This window comes from Typopeltis vanoorti, chromosome 20 (genome assembly GCF_054136105.1).
Source record: "Typopeltis vanoorti isolate ZY-2024b chromosome 20, IOZ_Tvanoo_1.0, whole genome shotgun sequence".
NCBI lineage: Eukaryota > Metazoa > Arthropoda > Arachnida > Uropygi > Thelyphonidae > Typopeltis > Typopeltis vanoorti.
Genome location: NC_143568.1, coordinates 38,077,753 through 38,098,518, shown reverse-complemented (window position 1 = coordinate 38,098,518; position 20,766 = coordinate 38,077,753). Strand labels below are relative to the sequence as shown.

Below are 20,766 nucleotides of genomic sequence, written 5' to 3'. Positions count from 1 at the left end.
TAGGTTTTAAAAGAACTTGTATCAATAAATTTATTCAAGAATAATGGTATTATTCTTGAATAAATTCAATAAACTCAACTGCTCATGCACGACTGAAAATGCAAAGGCGAATGGCACAATCATGGGAACTATCATCACAAGCAAATAGTTTTCACATGACCTCTTAATGTGTGTTTCACACTTCAACTAAATGAAGTGCAATGTTTCAGCAGGCCACTATGGGTTGCTCATCACTCATTTAGTCCAACGAAGTATTCTGCACAGTTAATTTTCTACAAAATAAATATATAAATAAGAATAATAAAAAAGAACTGATGATAAATGGTGTGGACTACATACACAAATGAAAAAAAAAAAAAAAAAAATGTATTAGTCACAAAAATGTAATAGCACATTTAAAAAGCATACTTGAAAATCAAGAATATTTTTTAAAAAAAAAAACGATTGCAATATGACATCGATGGTGATTCCCCCCCTCCCCCAATATTCATTCAGAATGCTGCTTCAAGTAAGATATCAAGAAACATGAAGGACATGCTAGAGATGCTGGAAATCAGTATAACAAAAATATGATTATGTGTTTTAAAGGACAAACGAACTGGTCCATTACATTAGAAAAACATTAAAAAATGGAATTTTAAAATAAAATAATATTTTGTTGAGAGAAGATTGGGCATTTTAAATAAACATTTTTATGACATGCTTCGATTTTTTTTTTTCTATTTTCAATTCATTTTGTTCATAATTGTATAAAAGAATGCTCATATCATTGTTTGGTTGAAAAAGAAATTTGAGAAAATAAAGAAAAGCATATCATATATTTTCCTGGATTGTGAAAAATCCTTGTGTGACCTAAAAATTACATACAAGTTTTGAAATCAGCTCACCAAACTTGGGTATAGTAGGTTATTTAGTACGAAAATGGAAATTGGGCTGAGACTTCGAATATGAGATCCAATTAAAGGTACATAAGACTTAAAAATAATTATGAAAATTTTCATTAAATAAGTATGGAAAGAGAACCATCTTTGATTCATTAGATACATTGTAAATGTCTGTTTCCAGACATGATTAAGTGGCATGAAGAAAGCACAAACACAGGTTTAATGATTGTAATATATCACCTCTCACAGAAACATCACTGAGGATACAATATAAAAACAGTAACAACACATACACACAGACTAACAAAGAATAAGTCAAAGGCTGTTAGACAGAAAGCTTAAAGTTCTAAGAGCAGCTCCCTCTATAGGTAGTGAAGGGCAGCCTTTGCTGTTGAATGGGAGGTTTAAGAATTATGTTTCTCATATCTTGGGAAACAGTATTCACATAACCATATTTACTAAGGGTTTTTCTCCTTCCCCTCCAGATTTTCTGCATATTCCAGAAGTCTTACATATTTGCATTTACTGCAGTGAAGCAAAGTAGCCCATATGATTTTGTGCAGGATGACTAAGACATGGTCTACTAGATAGTGGGCAGCAGATTATATTTCTTATGTTTGTAAAGATGGATATTGGCAAATCTTTGTATGTTCATAATACCATAATTACAAAATCAAGAGGCACTGTATAATGGAACTTAAAAGGGGAAAGGATTCATCCCTAGGTGAGTGGGCACTTCAAACTGGGTATGAAAGTAGTGCACAGAATATATTTCTTTAAAGCTCTAACTACTTTTCTGACGTGCCCTGAATACAATAAATGGCAAGAGCAGTACTGTAATCTGTACGTTAAGAGGGTTGTAAGACATGTTAGCAATGGTCATGTTTTCTATTTATTATGCCATTTTTGGTAAACCCAGGACACTATTAAGAATCAATTTCTAACAAAACAAGATTCAATGATAATTTTACTGGCATGTAAGGCTCCCTCTATTATCTCCTGTTTGAAGTCACTCTAATCACAACCTTTTGTCTATTATCTCACTCTCTCACACACACAAATACAGATCTTCTAGAGAATATGTACCACCTATTTAAAGGTAGTGGCCACTGTGCTGTTAATCATGTATTATTAATAACTTTCATTTAACCAAAAATTTATTTTCTTGAATATCAACAACAACAGGAGATTCTTCTCCACTATTATTTACTTTATCTACATCTGTTCAATGGTCTTCTGATCACCTCAGAATTTTCATACATTTGGCTTTGTACTTTGTCATTTTTACTCCAACTGAATAAAATAAATATAAAAAAAGAAAGAAAAAAATGCTTGCATTGAAATATATATGCCCTTACTTTTCACTGGAGATTCTTTATATTCATGTCTTTGTTCAAGAGTTTGGGAAATTTCTGCTTTCTTTTCTATCTTAAATACCTCATCTAAAAACATCAGTCTGCAATTATCAATAGGAGTGTGATCTGAGCTAAAAAAAAAAAAGAATTAAAAATTTACTTAAAACCATATAAAACAATAAGCTCTAAGAGAAAATATTAAACAACCCTGCAAAAAACATATACAGTATGAAACATAAATCTTAAGAGTGAAGGTAGGGCAACTAACTAACTAAAGGAGAATAAATAAACCAGAAATTAAAACAAAACAAAAAAGTGCTTAAGAGAGAAGCTAAATAACTGTGAGAAAACTTCTCTGGTTTATAAAAAAAATAAATAATAATAACTGAGTGGGATTCTGATCCAATGCCCAATTCTGAAGCCACAAATGCATTGTTAATATGAATCACCAAGATAGTGAAGGCGATGAAATAGGCTGCAATTTTAGCTGACCAAATTGTATTTTAATGGTGAAATTACCCGTGCTTTATAACACAAAATATCAGAATAACATACACATTGCGAGGTCGTGCAAAATCCATAGGGATTTTGTCAGGGAACCAGAGTGAACAGTGAAAACCCAGTTATTGGAATAAAGATAGGTAACATCTGTGTGAAAAGCATTGGTGGAAAAGAAATGGGCCTGCAGAGGAATTACAGAATAGGTGATCCTTCTGAGTCCAAAATGATTTATTCAGCAAAAATTGAAGGGCTACTGAATTTAACACCATATATGAAGATGAAGAAGTGCCTTAAATAGGAGGAAATCATGCAGAGTAATTTGGGTAAGTTTTAAAATGGGAATTGCTATTCCTTTCTATTTGAACCTCAAAAGAAATGATAAATAGCAAAAAACATCCTGATTCTTTGTGCTTCAGCAGATAAAATGAATCTCTGCCTTCAAAAATGTTGAAGAAAAATTTAGAGAGGGGGGGGGAGGGGGAGACAGCTTATTAGTACTTATTATTAACACCATGTGGCAACATCAAGGAAATGTATAAATTCACATGATAACAACCTTACTGGTTACATTATATGACCATTTCTGAAAAATGGTACATATTATATACAGGATATAAAGAGGAAGTAACCAACGTGAAACATCTGAATAATTTGTCACATATGAATTAATAGTTTTTTCATTTCTAGTCATTGAACCCAAAACTTTAATAAGCATATTTAAAATGTTAAAATATGTTTTTGTTTTAAGGTGTGTAAGTTTTTGCTATCTAAGATATGAAGGAGAATTTTATAGTAATCTGAATATCCAGATCTTCAAGCTTATATAAACTGCTTACAATTTAAAGATTTCAAACTTTTGAGAATAAGGAAATAAATTACTGATAAGAGATGTTAAAAAAATAAAAATAATAAAAAAATTATATACAACTTTAATTCATGACTGCTTCACACTGAGAAAATGTATTGTTTGACTATTTCCTTGAAGTGCACATATGAACAAAATTGGTACCTCTATTGAGTGCATCTTGTAGCCACAGGTACAAGTTAAGTGTGTCAAAGAATATATCTCTGTGGCCCAAAGTCACTTGAAAATTTTCATGTCTAGTCTCTGGGGTAGAGCTCAATTGTTTAACCCAGAGTCCACCCATGATACTAAGGTACTATAGATTTATAACCTTTCATGGATAGGACTCACAAAAATTAAAAAATCTCTTCAAATTTCACATCACAATATAAATGTCCAGGAACAAGCAAAGAAATATTCAAAAATAATCAGATATAATTATGCACAAACAAAGGCTACCATATGCAACTGTATGTATGCTAGGGATTCAAAACAATACATTTCTATCAACTCTTGCCAAACACTAGTTTATTCTTGCTATAGTGGACTTTTAGGGACTAAAGAAATATGTTTGTTATAATGGTTGATTTGCTACAGTGAATTGCACAGAATCAATGCTCATGAGTTTTGGCAGGGAGGACTGTGATTTCTGTGAAAAAAGAACATTTTGGTTACAGTTTTAACTGACTATCAGGAACACTACTGCTTTAATCATGTGCATACACATCTGGCATCAAGATGATAGCCACTATTTGCATGTAATTATAGTTAGTTTTCTAATTAAAAGATCACTGGCAAAATAAAAAGATGGACAGTGTCTACATTAAAATATCACACATGTGACAACATTAAGGTTAAGTGAAAAGAAAAAAAGCTTCTTCTGCTTCCTTTACACAGATGATACTATATGAAATGTACAGTGAAATATTTATACATTAGTACAATTCATTTATAAAATCAGTTTAGCTTCTCACTGTGATTCTATTACTTATCTGCACCATTTTATTTTTCTTAGCCTTCTAACATCAATTATGCTGTTTGCTGATATTCTCATCACATTCTTCAGATGTACCTTCAAAGGGAGTGCAGATACTATGATAATACTACATGAAAAGAGTACAATATTAGTAACTCATCAACAATTTTCCTTCAAATTAGAATGTTGTCTATCAGATTTCAGTCTTCTAAGACATGCATGCCTATCAAGCTACCTAGATTTGATGTTCCTCTGGATGGTTTGGCTACAATTCTGTCATTAATGCCATACTGACTCTACTCACACGACTGAATGCTAATGATGTAATAAGTCAGAGATCACTAGCACTAAAACTGAATGTTTGATTAGTATGAGTCAAACAAATTATTACAGAAATGGGCTACAACAAAGCATAGCTACATTGTATGCCACAGTATTTGAGTAGTAAATTGAAACAAACAAGAGTCAAAGTTTGTTGCCAATTGCTTCAAGATTACCAATGGGAAGGAAATGCTTTTCTACACAAAATCATGATTGTGAACAAACGATAGGTACATCATTATGACCCCAAAATGAAAATTCAGTCTACAGAATATGAATATTGCTATGTTATTCACAGGAGACCAAACACTCAACTTCCCACCATTAAAGTGCATATTTGTTGTTTGTGACAGCAGTGTCATTTACCAGCATTATGTAGTGAAAGGAATCTCAAGGGCTCACTTTAGTGAGTATGGGCATGGCAAACCCGAGGTACCAGATGCTGGACCATGTCATACTTCATGTAATATACATCTGTTATATTAGTCTGTAGACTGGTCCTCTCCAATTCTTTCTTTGCTTCTATCTCCTCTCCTTGCTCCTTCCCCCTGATGCTATTAGAGTATTCGAGGGCTAGGAGTGGATCTTTCCTATTTTGCTAAGTCATTTCGTCTTATGCAGCCACCGAAGGAGACAAGCTGGCCTCAATAGGTGCCGGTCCCAAGCCTGGATAAATGGCGAGAGTTAATATCAGGAAGGGCATCCGGTCGTAAAACTTCACTGCCAGCTCTAGCTATGATATAAGTCAAAGAGAAAATAATATAAGGGGCATACCCCTTATATCATTGCATACCATGGCATACCCCTTAAGCGATGCACAGCCACATCGCCCTACAGCTGCGAGAAGTGGACGAGGGCTACCGTATCAAGGGCGGGTGCAGTTAAAGAAGTGAGCCCAGCAGGTGGAAAGGATGTTGCGAGTGGGAACACTGAATGTTGGAAGCATGACTGGAGGGGGAAGAGAGGTGGCAGCCATGATGAGGAAGAGGAAGTTGGACATTTTATGCATGCAGGAGACAAGGTGGGGGGGGGAGGCAAAGGAACTGGGAGATAGATATAAATTGTTCTACTCTGGAGCGAATAACGGAGGAAGAAATGGTGTAGGAATTATGATGTGTGGCAGAATGAAGGGCAAAGTACTGGAAGTGGGTAGAAGGAATGACAGGATCATGCGAATGAAATTGGGTCTTGGAGATGAGCGGGTGGTCATATTATGTGTATATGCCCCGCAAGTTGGCTGTACAGCAGAGGAGAAAGATGAGTTCTGGAACGTGTTAGATGAAGAAATGAGGGAACTGGAAGAAAGAGAGATAGTGATTATCAGAGGAGACTTGAACGAACACATAGGGAGACAGAATAAACACTGTGAAAGGGTGCATGGTGGCCACAGAGTGGGAATGATGAACCAGGAAGGAGAGAGGGTTGTGGACTTTGGAGTGGCGTTTGATCTGGCAATTGTGAACTCGTTTTTCTACAAGAGGAAAGAACATTTGATAACATTTAGGAGTGGTAACAAAAGTTCACAAATTGACTACATTTTGACTAGAAGAAAACATCTTAAGGAAGTGACAAATTGTAAAGTAATTCCAACAGATCAAGTGGCACAGCAACACCGACTGCCGTGCGCAGACTTTAAAATAAGATCAAAGATAAGAACCTCTGGAAGCCATGGGATGAAGACAATTAAGTGATTTCGCTTAAAAGAAGAGAGTGTGAGGAATCATTTTAGGGAAAGGGTGTTAGAGAGGATTTCGGATGGACTGGAAAGTGTACAAGATTGGTGGAAACATAATTCAAAAGTAATCCTGAGCTGTACAATCGAGGTGCTTGGTGAGACATCTGGAAAGATTAGAGAGCAGAAGGAGGGTTGGTGGAGGAATAATAATGTACAAGTGGCAGTGACAGCTAAAAGGAAGGCAAAGCAGAAGTGGGATGAGTCAAGAGTGGAAGAGGACAGAGAGGTGCACACAGAGAGAGAAAGCAAGAAGCCAAGAGAGACTTGTGGAACAGGCAAAGGCCATGGCATATCAAGATCTGTATGATCAATAAGAAACAAAGGAAGGCCAGAGAAAAATTTACCAACTAGCGAAATGTAGAAATAAAGCAGCAAAGAACATCTTACATGTGAGGCAGATCAAAGACACTGAAGGAAGAGTATTATGGAGGGATGTGGACATAAGAAACAGATGGAGAATATACTTTGAGGGACTTTTCAATGAGGAAAATGCAAGGACTCACAGAGAAGATGAGCAGCCTTCTGAGAGGATGGTGCAGAACATCAGTAGAGTGGAAGTGATGGAGGCCATGAAGAGGATGAGGAATGGAAAATCGGTGGGCCACGACAAGATTCCAGTGGAGGAATGGAAGGCACTGGGGGAAGAGGGAATTGACCTGCTGTGGAACCTGTTCATGAAAGTTTGCCAACAGGAAAATATGCCCTAGGAATGCAGGGAGAGTACTCGTCCCCATCTACAAGAGTAAAGTGGATGCACAAGACTGTAAAAATTACAGGGGAATAAAGTTGATGTCCCACACAATGAAATCCTAAAAAGGATTCTTGATGGAAGATTGAGGAAGGAGGTGAAGATTGCAAAGGAACAATTTGGCTTCATACCTGGTAGATCAACAACAGATGCTATCTTTGGGTTACGGCAGATGATGGAAAAGTTTCGAGAGAAACAACAGGAGCTACATCTGGCGTTTATTGATCTGGAGAAAGCATACGACAGAGTGCCAAGGCAAGAAGTCTGGAGGTGCCTGAGAGAGAAGAAGGTTCCAGAGAAATATGTCAGGTTGGTGCAGGAGATGTACAGAAATGTGAAGACAAGTGTTCGGACCTGTCTGGGACAGACAGAAAGTTTTCAAGTAACAGTTGGCTTACATCAAGGGTCAGCATTAAGTCCGTTTCTGGTTAACATTGTGATGGAGGTGGTGAGAGAAGATGCGCCTTGGACAATGTTGTATGCAGATGACTTCTTGCTGTGTGCAGATTCAAGAGAAGAAGCAGGAACTAAACTGGAAAGACGGAGGAAAGTACTGGAAGAGAGAGGTATGAGACTGAGCAGAAGTAAGACAGAGTATATGTGTTGCACAGTGGGCAGCAGCCAGGGGACAGATCTGGAGCTGGAAGGAAATGTCATCAGGAAGGTGAGGGACTTTAGATACTTAGATTCAACAGTGGAAGAAGATGGAGGAGCTGAGAAGGAAGTGGGATGCAGGATACAAGTGGGTTGGAGGAACTGGATGGAGATGGCTGCAGTGTTATGCAGCCATCTCCATCCAGTAATAAGAGGGTGCCGATCAATCAGATAAGAGGGTGCCGATCAATCTGAAACGCAAAATCTATAGGACAGTAGTGTGGCCAGCTATGACATATGCTATAGAAACTGTGGCCCTGAGGAAAAATAACATCAGAGGATGGAAGTAGCAGAGATGAGAATGCTTAGGTGGATGTTTGGTGTGACCAGAAAGGATCGTCTGAGAAATGACTATGTGAGGGGAACAGTGAAAATTACGAACTTAGGAGCGAAGATACAGGAGGCAAGGTTGAGATGGTTTGGTCATGTGATGAGGAGGGAGGACAAATATGTGGGAAGAAGGGTCATGCAAATGGATGTGCAAGGAAGGAAGAAGAGTGGGTGGCCAAAGAAGAGATGGAGGGAGCTGGTAGAAGAGGACTTGAGGATGAAGAACTTGGATGTGGTGACAGCCCAAGACAGGAGGATGTGGAGGAGACTCATCATCAACTGTGACCCCCCACACACACACACACACTTAAGTGGAAGAAGCTGCAGAAGAAGATGTAGTGAAAGGAATGACAAATTCACCAAGCTTGTGAAAACCTTGAAAAGGTTGAAACAATGAGTGAATTGCATTCATGCCAATGAATAGCCACTGCTTTTGCAAAATGACAATGCAAGGCTGCACACAGCTGCATTCATTTCAACACCTATTGAAGAGAAGGTGTTGAAGTCAATGCACTTGTGTATTGGTTCTTCCACAACTTCAACTAGGTTTGAAGTTGTGGAAGAACCAACCCAAATTAGCTCCAAACTTCTGATTAGGTCTTAAGTTGAAGAGAGAAATCAAAGATATCATTTTGAGAATTGTGAACAAATCCAGGTAGAGGGAAGAAAATGGTTCCAAAAACGAGGCCTTTTACCGAGTTTTACGACAATTTTTTAATACTCACATGTTTTGTTGGGTGGGTAGCTATCACAATGGAGGTATTACTTTCCATTGTGTCCCTCATAATCTTCCCAAAAAATTCTATATATCTGGGATTGATTTGCTGATCTGCTATTTAGGTCTCCAACAAGAATTATTTTATCTTTATGTCAGATATTGCTTTCTACTTCTTCGTTTCCAGGCTTATAGGCCAAGTGGCCTGTTCCAGACCCAATTCTATCTTTTTAAGGGTCTTCCTCTGCATTGGGTACCTTTTGGGTGGTAGAATTTGTTTAGATATTCTGTTTCTATTCATTCTGAGTACATGTTCTTTCCATTTTTCTCTGTAGCAAATAACTTTTTCATTTAGGGAGTTTATAATTCCGAGCTTATTTCTGATTTCGTTACTTTTCATTTTGTGCATTATTGTGACTCCTTCAGTTCTGCACAGAAATTTCATTTCGGCTGATTCAATTCTTCTTTCATCTGCTTTTTTTATTGTCCATATCTCACTGCCATAAAGTAAGATAGGTTTAGCTACTGTATTGTAGATTCTTATTCATGTGTGTTTTTGTACATAATTGGGTTTAAAAATTTTATTTATAATGCCTGTTACTTTTAAAAAGTTTGATAGTTTCAGTTCTATATCAGCTTCATTTTCATATGACATTGCGCATCCTAAATATTTCAACATATTTACTTGCTCTATTATTTTTTTGTTTATTACTATTTTGCTTCTTATTGAGTTAGCACCTTTGAAGGCCATGATTTGTTTTGTCTGTTGATATTTCCATACCACATGTTTTTATCAGGTTATTTAGATTGCATAATGATTTTTGTAGTTCATCTTCATTGCTTCCAAGGATTATTTGGTCATCAGCAAAGAGTAGAGTGGCTAATCTGTTATTAAGGTTTATCTTGAATCCTCCATCATTAGTTATCTTCCATTCTTTTATGATTTTATCTATGTATTAAATAAAACAGGTGAGGGTGGGCAACACTGATGAACTCCTCTATTTATTGGTTTCCAGCTTGATGTTAAATTATTGTACTTCACAGATATTTTATTATCTTGATATATGTTAAATAAGGCTGTAAAGGGTTGGCCTGGTATTTCATATTTTTACAGTATTTCCCATTGTTTTTCTCAGATAATTTTATCAAATCCTTTCGTATAATCTATAAAAGCTGTGTGTGTTTCTATGTTCATTTCTCTGTGTTTTTCAATTAGTAATTTTAACATAAATGCAGTCTATGCAAGACCTGCCTTTTCTGAATCCATTTTGGGTCTACTATACAGTTAAGTTTATATGCTAAGATTTTTGCATATATTTTATAGCAGGAACTAAGTAAGCTGATGCCATGATAATCGTTACGATCAGATTTGTGTCCTTTTTTTGTAGATGGGGATAACTATTGCTTTTGTTCAATCTTGTGGGCATTTTCCTTCTTTCCAAATCATATTATAAAAGTTAAGTAGCCTAAGTGAGAATTTATGTCCTGCATATTTGATAAGTTCCAAGTTTATATTGTCTTCTCCTGGGGCCTTTCCTGTTTTGCTTTGGGTTAATGCTTCTGTTAATTCTTCTAGAGTGATGATTTCCAAGTTGTCCGAGATGTTTATAAAGGGTGATTTTCTATTTTGAATGCTTTCATCATACCACAGATCTTGGTAGTAATTTTGCCATGTTTCTATCTTAATGGTATTAATATCTGCTTTTTCTCTAGTTTCACTATTTAGATCTTTAAGGATTTTATATTGCTTTCTAATGACTCAAAATTCTTCATTTCTTCCCTCCTTCTATGAGATCAAACAAATCTCACAGGAAGTTGCAGTTATCATTCATAATGAGATAAATTTGCTAGTAAATCCATAAGGAAACACCATTATGGATTTACCAACAAATTTCTTTAGTTGAGAATAAGATCTTTGCTTCTGCAGCACTGTGTAAATGAGTCAATCATTTCAAAAGCTTCCTTAAACTTAAAAATGTTAATATATGCAATGTATAGAATTTTGGTTTGTTGTCAAACAAGATTATGTTCCTCATAGCATGGAAAACCTGATTTATCTGCATGCATCATGTTTTAGGTTTTGTGGAAACCTTTCAAGGCCCACCTTTACAAGGATGCCAAATATTGGCAAGCTGTAGTGAAACTGATAGCCCATTTCTGTTCATAATATGATATTTCTAAAACAGTGCCTGCACAGTCTGAATGGCATCTGGTGAAAGCTCTTGTAAAAGCAGTATGGTTTCATCTCTAGGTATACAGTAAATAAGCTGAATTTACTGTATCCACTCCATATTCTTTTAGCAAATCTAGACTATACCTAGACTTGCTGAAAGGTTCATAGATTAGATCCAAAGATAGTTTATCAATAAAATCTCTGGAAATTTTGTTGTGTGAATCCATCTTCACATCTGGTGTTAGCATCATGAATAAATATCACGACTGAGTGCATGTCAGGGAAATTCTGGTGTCTACAACTGGGCACAAAGGCACTTTATCTTGTAAACTTTAGAGACATCATTAAGTCTACAGAAAAAAACAGGTGCTTAAAGTTAAGTGATCTTCTTTGGGGTAGTTGCAGAGATCCATGACAAGATCAATGCTTTGTTGTGTGTGATCCATGTTTAGTCAATGACCAAGAGATATCAAAGACCACAATAGACCATCCATTTCTGACTTAAAATTATCTGTCTAAAATAAATATAAATATGGAGATGCCATTTCAGATTTGAGTACTATGACCTCATTGTTGCTAAAGTATGTGGAAATAATACTGTGAGGTGGTAGAGCACCAAATGACAGCTGCAGAGTGAATGCATATTCAATCTGCTTCATTTGCAGAATAATTTCTTCAGATCTTTCTCTATGTTAGTTATAATATCTACTTTAGAGATTAAAGTGACTTTTGCAGTCACTTTTAAAAGTGACTGCAAAATCAGAATCTTTGGGAAGGAAACTTTTCTCCACTAAAATGCAAAAACATATGAAGAGAGATTAATGACTATTCTTTTCATAAATAGGCATGCATCTATGAAATATCCAATATTTCGTGTCACTGAGACATCGTCAGGGATTACAAATAACTCTTGTAACACACACACACACACACACACACACACACACACACACACACACACACACACACACACACACACAAAGACAACACAGTACTAAATGAAACACATGGATGACTCTAAAGTGCTATCTAGGTGGTGTCCCCCCCCCCATAGGTGGCCTACAATGTAAAGTGGGACCTCTGGCAACTATTGTTTCCCAAATTTTGGGAAGTTTAATGCATCCGTATTTATTTAAGTCAGGTTGATTTCTGAGTGCCACTGCAGATTCTAAAAACAGTCTTTCCTTTTTGAATTGACTATGGCAGTGTGGTGATTTCTTCCAGGAGATCCTGTGGGTCGTATCAAACAGTCGTGATTGAAGATATATGATTCATGTTCATCTAACTGGATAATGGCTGATCTACCAGTCTGTCTGAAGTAGGCCAACTTGCAAGAACAGGGTACTTTATAAACTCCAGACACTGAGATAGAGAGAGAGAGAGATGATCCTTGGTTGAATGAATAAAGGTAATAAGTTTCCGGTGGGGCCTGAAAGCTGTGTAGAGGTTGTACTTTTTAAAAACCTGGCTATTTTTTCTGCTGATGTGCCACAGATGTAGGGTATGGTAACACCATTTCTGAAATCATTCTGAAACAATTGGGGAGGAATTTTTTTTTTTTTTTTTTTTTTTTTTTTTAATTCTGTAATCACTGTAGCCATTGGAAAGGAAGATATTATGTATGTGTTTGAGTTTGGTTGAAAGGCAGGTTCCAGTGGAAAAAGATGATAGGCTGTATTGGTTAGACTTTAATAAAGCCATATTGTTGAGAGGGGTGGTGATGGGAAGGTTTGTGAATGTATCTGCCTGTGTGAGTAGGTTTTCTATATACAGTGAAGGAAAAGTTATCATTAGGAAGGCATACTTAAGCTGTCTAGGAAGGGTAAACTATTGCTGTTTTCCTTTCCATTCATGAACTAGATTCTTGGATATATACTACTGAGCTGACTGAGGTAGGAGTCTAATGTGTCTAGGCCATGAGATCAAATAGAGAACACATCATCTACATATCTCAGCTCCTTCCTCATAGTAATTTAAAAGGGAAAGACTGTTTTTAGAATCTGTAGCAGCAATTTACACCCTAGGTCCCACTTTACATCCTAGGCTGCATACAAACACTAATAGAAGGCACACCACCTAGATAGGACTTTAGTTACCTACGTGTTTCATTTAGTATCGTGTTGTCTTTGTGTGTGTGTGTATGTTTTTCTTGAATATTAATAATTTCATTATTAATATTCAAGAATTCTGCTTACAGAATTCTTAAATATTAATCATAAAATTCTGCTTACAGAATAATTTAAAATGGTATGGTCACTTAAACAGAAAACTATACGAGTGTACACACATATATATCTAGGGAGATCAAATTTAAATACCAGCTAATCCTTTATTTCAGTACAAATTGCAAATTTTATGCAGGATTTCTTGAATTTTGTGACTTCAGTATGAGTAAATTGTTTGCAATCATGGATATTTGTACGTTTACTATTGTAATAATTAATGATTTTTGTGTTGTACTTTAAAATGTCTGTACAGTTCGATATGCACTTAGAAACTATCTGTACTTTACAGTCTGTACTGTAAAGCACTCTCTCTAATCCATGGAGAACAAATAAAGAAGAGTTCAGCAGTAAAATCCGTCTCGGTAGAACAGAGATTGGAAACTATTAAAGGTTTTGATAACACTATATTGTTGAGTGGGGAGATGATGGGAAAGTTTGTGTATGTACCTGCCTATCTAGGTGAGTTTTCTGTAAACTGAGGTTTAAGACCTTATGGATTGCCACCAAGTGATCCAAATAATGCAAAACTCTATAGAGCCCTGATCTTGATCTTAATGAACATCTGTGAGATGAATTGGAGCATCAGGTGAGATTAAGGGATGTCAGTCCCACAATAGTCTAGGACCTCATTACATGCCTACAGAAAGAATTTGCCAAAATTCTTATTGATTGCTATTGTACGCTTGTGGGATGAATGCCCCATATGATTACTGCAGTCATTTGGCAAGACGTCTGTGTCCCTTTATCCACAATTCATTGTACAGCACGTTTTCATTGGTGTTGTATCCATAAAAATTGCACAACACCAAATTGGCTAACGTATTCTTCACAGATGAGAGCCGTTTTAGCCTTTCCTATGATTCTAGATGATAATTATTCTGGTGTGAAAGCAATACTGCTTACCATCACGAGAATGTTCTTGAAGGGGGATAGATACGCCAGTGCTGGGGGTCACGGTGTGGGGAGGCATTATACCTAATGGATGCACCAAGCTACTAGAGCGCTGGAGAAAGGGCCTATTACTGGGGAACAATATATTGTAATTAAATTCTTCAACATCATGTTCAATTGCTCCATGGTACTGTAGGTGAAGAATTCATTTTTATGGATGGCAATGCCATACCACATCAAACATGAGCAGTGAAGATACTTCTGGAGAACAAGAATGCTGATCTAATCGAGTGGCCAGCATACTCCCTAGACCTCAACCCCAGAGAATATGTTTCGGATGTAATACGGAGATGCATTGCTGCTCGAAACCCCACCCCCTTCCAGAAAACAAACAAGGCCTTATCCTTGCTCTGAATGAGGAGTGAGCCAGTTTACCTCTAGAATTCCTGAATCACTTGGTTCTAAGCTTGATACGACATTGTGAGAGCTGCATCACAATACAGATGTGGATATATTCCATACTGAAATGTCTCACTGAAGTGTTTTCTGTAAGCACTGTACATTAATTCCCTTAACTATATTCTTAGGAAATTTGTAACTTTTGCCAAAAACATACTGCAATTTCATTTGTACGAACTTTATAGCACATTTTTGTGTAATATAATTTATTAGTATGCTGGCAATAAATTTATGTCTACATTTGGTTGTAGTCATGAAAATTTTTTCATAAACAGGTAAAAATGTAGTTCATCCTTAGCTTTTGGACAAGTGTGTGTACACATATATATTGCTTTCTTACTTTCCACTGTATGAAAGAATGACGTTCTTCACACAATAGTAACCACCGATAATAAAACATATCTTCTATGTGAATAGAAAAACTTGTGAAAAATAAAAGCAAATTAAATATTTTACATGCACACACTTAACAAAGAGCAAATCACAACTAAAGTAATAATCAGATTAACTATGATGATTCAAAAGATGGGTAGGTTGAGGAGTAGTACGTGTGTAGTCACCACACAGTGCTGTATAATGGCAGCTGCTACATATAGTGTTTATGCCAAATAATAAATTAATGAATTTTGAAAGTTTACAGAGGGAAGTATACACATAATGTTCGCATATATATTTAATTACTGTTGTAAATTATTGAAGTAGTATAAAAAAAAGGGGGGTTAAATTTTTAAGCTCTATAAAAAAAATTTACAATCATCAATATCTCTTACCATTTCTGCTTCTAATGCAGATCGAAATGTTATGAGAAGTTCAAATCAGTGATCTAAAAAATAACATGGATCTATGATAAAACAAAGAACGGGAAATTAGTACAAATTCTTAATTGTGTTAGACTGTAGTAATATCTGAATCCCTCTGATTTGAGTATAACAGATTGATAGATTGAAAATGTTTTATACAGTATTTCCTGCTAATTTTGTGTATACAATTTTTCACCTTGATAAAGGAATGCTAGAATTCTAATTTCTCCATTAGCTGCTGAATTTGACATGGTAGTTTTGCCAAATTCATTAGCTACACACAGCATAATACGTTTACTTCTTCTCTCTCACATGTTGTTTGATGAAGACCTACCATTTTAAAAAATAAACTCGTAAGAAAATTAAAAAAATTGAAAACTTACTTTGACAATAACACAGAATAAAGCAATAATTTGTTATGGTTAACAATATCAAAGTGTCCTGAAAATAGCATATGGAGCATTAGCTTTTGTTTGTTATAGTGACTGAGTTTGCTATTATAAGAGTTGATCATGATAGTTAATCTTTGTTTGAATGGAGAATATTGCAATTACATATTTCAAAGTCATAAGAAGTGAGAAGTATTTGACTTCTGAAAACATACCCTACAAAGACTGTGCCAAATAGCTCTCTTATAGTTCTTGTATGTTTTTTCCAAATGATTGTACAATCATACCAAAATCCCCTTTCTCGTGGTTCATCAACATTGTAATTGACCATGTATAGGTCACCTTCTTGAATGTCACTAAACTTCACTACTGATCGAGCACGTGAACGAACATCTTTCAATTTTAAGGGTATGGCATCATCACCTTCATAACTAAAAATAAATAGAAGGTAGTTAGAATATCATGAAATTCTCTAAAATTAAAATGATCAGTTTTACAGATGTGTACACACACACACACAGAGAGAGAGAGAGAGAGAGAGAGAGAGAGAGAGAGAGAGAGAGAGAGAGAGAGAGAATATATAATGTTTGGTGGATATATAATGGTCGATCTTTCTCTTGGTCTACCTTCCTTCCTTTGTCCTATACTTCAATAATGTTTGATTCTACTCAAACATTATTGAAGTTATTTTTAAAACTATTAAATATACAGAAACCATTATTGTCTACTCAAATTATGCTAAATCGGGTGCAAGTTAGTTGTACACTGTCTCCACTATTTTTTATATTCCATATTAATAAAGAAAGTACTAAGCTTGGTTCTTTACGTTATGCCAATCATATTATCCTGTTATATAAATCTACTACAAGTACTCAAAAATTAAATAATGTAATGACAAATTTGGTACAAAAATCAACAATAAAAAGACTAAGGCAATGAAAATAAGCAGGAAAATTTAAAATATCATACATTATCAGTTTGAACCTGTAGACAGGTTATGCATGTTATGTATTTAAGCACACTTTTCATTGAGTATGGCAAATTTAACACAGAAATAATTAATAGAATAAGTAAAACTGACAAGTGAGAAGCAAATGAATAAATTTATATAGAACAAGGATGATATCAGCCAAGACTTGACAATATACACAAAGTGATGAAATCTTCTAGCTTTACAATTCTTTATGAATTCTAGCTTGCAAAACAATTTTTATGCTAAACTTCTATTGTTTCTGTAGTCGGCTTTGAAATTATGTTGGATTTAATATCCAATTAATTTGTGTCTTCTTATGTTGAAAAGATGTACTCATTATTCTAAGTTTATTTGTTACTGCTAATTGTATAAGTCTATTTCCGTTTTCACTGGTTTCTTCATGTAAACTATACTTGCCAATTACTCATGAATATGTCTTCTTTCTCTATTTTTGCATTAAGATCCCCTAACATTATCATGGCATAATTTTTATTATTTTTTTTTCATGTTTCTTGTAAATCCTCATAAAATTGATTTATCACAATTTCATCAGCATTTTCAGTTGGGGCATATACATTAATAAAAGTGATGTTATGGAATTTCACTTTAATTCGTAACTTGCAAATTCTTTCATTTATTAGCATAAATCCTAAAATTGAATTATCTTCTTTTTAATAATAAATCCTACTCCATAATTTCCTTGTTCTTCAGCACCACTATAATACACAATATAACTTTTTTTATTTATTCTTCCTTTTCCTCTCAATCTTATCTCCTGTAATGCTGTAATATCCAATTCATAATTCTTTAACTCTTCTGTTATACTTTGCATTTTCCTTACCTGTAACATTGTTCTAACATTCCATGTTCCAAAATTCATTAACTTTTTTTTTTTTTCATATGTGGTTTCCTTGAAGTCAGTCTAGATTTCAATTGTTTAGCTTTCTTAACAAGAGCTATTTTTTTTTACAGGAATGGATTGTTAGCCCATTGCCAAACCCCCAACCTGGAGGACCAAGGCTCCAAATTTGTCCCCTGAAGGTAGGATGGCCCAATTATACCCCCAGGCACTGGGTACCCATTTTAGTCACCTCTTACGACATGCATGGGCTACATTGGATTCTTTAACCCCAGTCATCACACAGGGAGATGAAATCTATTTTAACAAATGAATTTCAAGAGCTAACTTACAGATAAAACAACTGATCAAAAAGTGAAGACAACAGATATCAGAGTTCTGAGAAAAATCACAGCAGTGAACAGATGACATTAAAAATAATGATATCAAAAAGAACTTGACAATATACTATTCAAGATTAGTGTGAAAAAAGATAAGATATGGCTGAAACAGAACAGGAAATTAAAAATGAACAGGGAAAAAGGTATCGATACAAGAATGTTAGGAAAAAAGAACAAAAGATAAAGATTATAAGTAGGTTGTATCGTTTAAGAGTGCTTTATCAACATGCAAGACCAGATCAAATCACAAAGCTGAGAAAATAAGTCAATTTGGAAGAAAGTTGATTGCAAACTAGTTAAACTCTTAATAAGGTCCTCTAGAAAATGATAAGTAACATGCCATTTTCATAATAATGTCGAAAATAAGAAAATATCATTTGACATTTCTGCCAGAACCCAACTTACAAGAATTACTATAAAATAGTAAAATATTACAGGCCTGTATCCTTAGCAAAACCTAAAATTCCCGGTGATCATTGTTACCAATGGATTCAAACTTGCACCAATATGCATGCCCCACATAAATTTTAAATATTTACTAATACTGCCTATTTATAAACAATTATAACCGGAAATTAATGTTAGTACATCATTATCAATTTAACTTACCAATTTGAGTCCTCAGTGAAAATGCTACAGTACTATATAGTAATGTCATTCATTAACATAACTAAACGTTAAGAATTATAACTAAACATTTCTTGCCCATGTACTCAGTTTATTGCATTAGATAAAATGTCACTGTATCAAATACTTTTGTATCATTTCAATAATTTAATTTTGGTTATTTATTCAGATTATAAATGATATGAATTAAAAAAATTGCAACTGGTCAAAAAATGTTAGTAAAAATCATCCCAATTCTCAAAATTTTTTTTCAAAATCCATTGGACCAGAGCAGTGTTATATGCACACAGGTATTTTTTTTTTTTTAATGCTGTACTTATACACAAGATGTTGGTTGTTCAACCTATAGTACATTAGTATAGTGTATGGGTAGTGGGTTGGGAAAGGAGGAACTTATTTACATTTGATTTAAAAGGACTATAAATTGTATTCATTGGGAAACAGCAGGGAGGGGGGGGGGGGACTGTTCCACAGTGCAGCAGTTGCAGGGATGAAGGAGGAGGAAAAGAAACTTGTTCTGTTTGTTTCTAAGTGTACTGTGAAGGGATGTTGAGCAGCAATTGCATGAGTTCCAACGAGCTTAGTACAGAGTGGAGGAATTATTGATGTTATTTCAGATGAACATTTCCCATGGAAATATTTGTAGAATATACATATTGCAGAAACCAAACATCTGTGAGAAAGCAAGGGGAGAGAGTTGGTAAGAGATGGGTCATTAATAAGTCTAATTGCTCTCCTCTGTATTGAGTCAAGCATTTTGAGAAAGCTTTTAGGGGCCCCACCCATATATAGAAGCAGTATTCAATAGCTGGGCACATTTGTATAATGTTAACAACTGTTCAGGGGTGAAGTAACATCTTGAGTGAAAGAGAAATCCTAGTTTTTTTGAAGCTGAGGATGCAATGGTTGTAATGTGTTTATGCCAGGAGAGGTTTGATGTGAAGGTAATTCCAAGAAGAGAGATCTCAAACTGTCTAGAAATTTGGGTATTGTCAAAAAGGATACTGGGATTTTTTATTTTTTTTAAATGGGAAATAGGACTGGTTTTATTAGCATTGAAATTGATGAGGTTGTCCGAACCCCATTATAGGATGGCTTGGAGATGAATTGAGGGTGGTGGTGGTTGATGTTGGAGGAGGAAAGCTAGCTAGTGTTGTGGACATTAAAATCTACTAGAAGGATAATTTCCTGTTGGGAAAGTGGGATTGGAGAAAAGCAAATTTTAAGGAGAGGAAATTAAAGAGCTCAGGGTGGTTGGTTATGTTGGGGGAGCGAGAGACAGCAAATGAATTTGACTGAGTGGGGAAGGGATATTTTCAACCAAAGAAGGTCAAAGTCAGGTGATTCTACGTTGGGTTAACCTAGAATCACCTGGGTCAAGGTATGTCAGAGCAGATGTGTGCACAGACCCCAAATGAACAAATATAAAACCAAACAGGAGCATCTATCTTACCATATTTACTCGAATGTAACTTGCCCTCGCATATAACTCACACCCCTGATTTTACTTTACGAAAAAATAAATCAAAAAGTTTTGCATCTACCTCGCACAAGAAAAAAAGTTTAATCACGTTCATGTCGGGGAAATAGTAAATCGCTCGCAACGGTAAACAACATGCCCTCCCCAACAGCCACTATACTACAGATGCAAGAAAAACAAGTAGTTAGTTTTATTGTATCACTGAATAAGTCAGAGACATTTGCAGTATAATATATCTGTCAACAAATAGTACGATTAGAGACAACTGGGATATAAACAGCACTAACTAATAAATCACATTTCCCCTCTTACAGAAACTATGCTGTATAGACTCGAGCAAAACAGTATGTTGTACCACTAAACACAGTAACTAAAAACCATTGTCCAAATTTTCAGTTATATGAAATAAGTATTTGTTTGATTGCATTTGAAATTTTCAATGTCATT

General features: G+C 35.2%; 1 protein-coding gene across 2 annotated transcripts in view; it reads right to left on the bottom strand.

Annotated features, from left to right (window-relative positions):
- The window catches only part of LOC150095380 (E3 ubiquitin-protein ligase UHRF1-like), a 253,377-nt gene that overhangs the window by 113,600 nt on the left and 119,011 nt on the right, over window positions 1-20,766 (bottom strand). For both annotated transcript variants that reach the window (XM_090410065.1, XM_090410066.1), the window contains exons 5-6: window positions 16,216-16,431; window positions 2,243-2,370 (exon numbers count right to left, since the gene is read on the bottom strand). In XM_090410065.1, coding sequence (XP_090266191.1) covers window positions 2,243-2,370; window positions 16,216-16,431 — 344 coding nt within the window. The remainder of the gene's footprint in view (window positions 1-2,242; window positions 2,371-16,215; window positions 16,432-20,766) is intronic.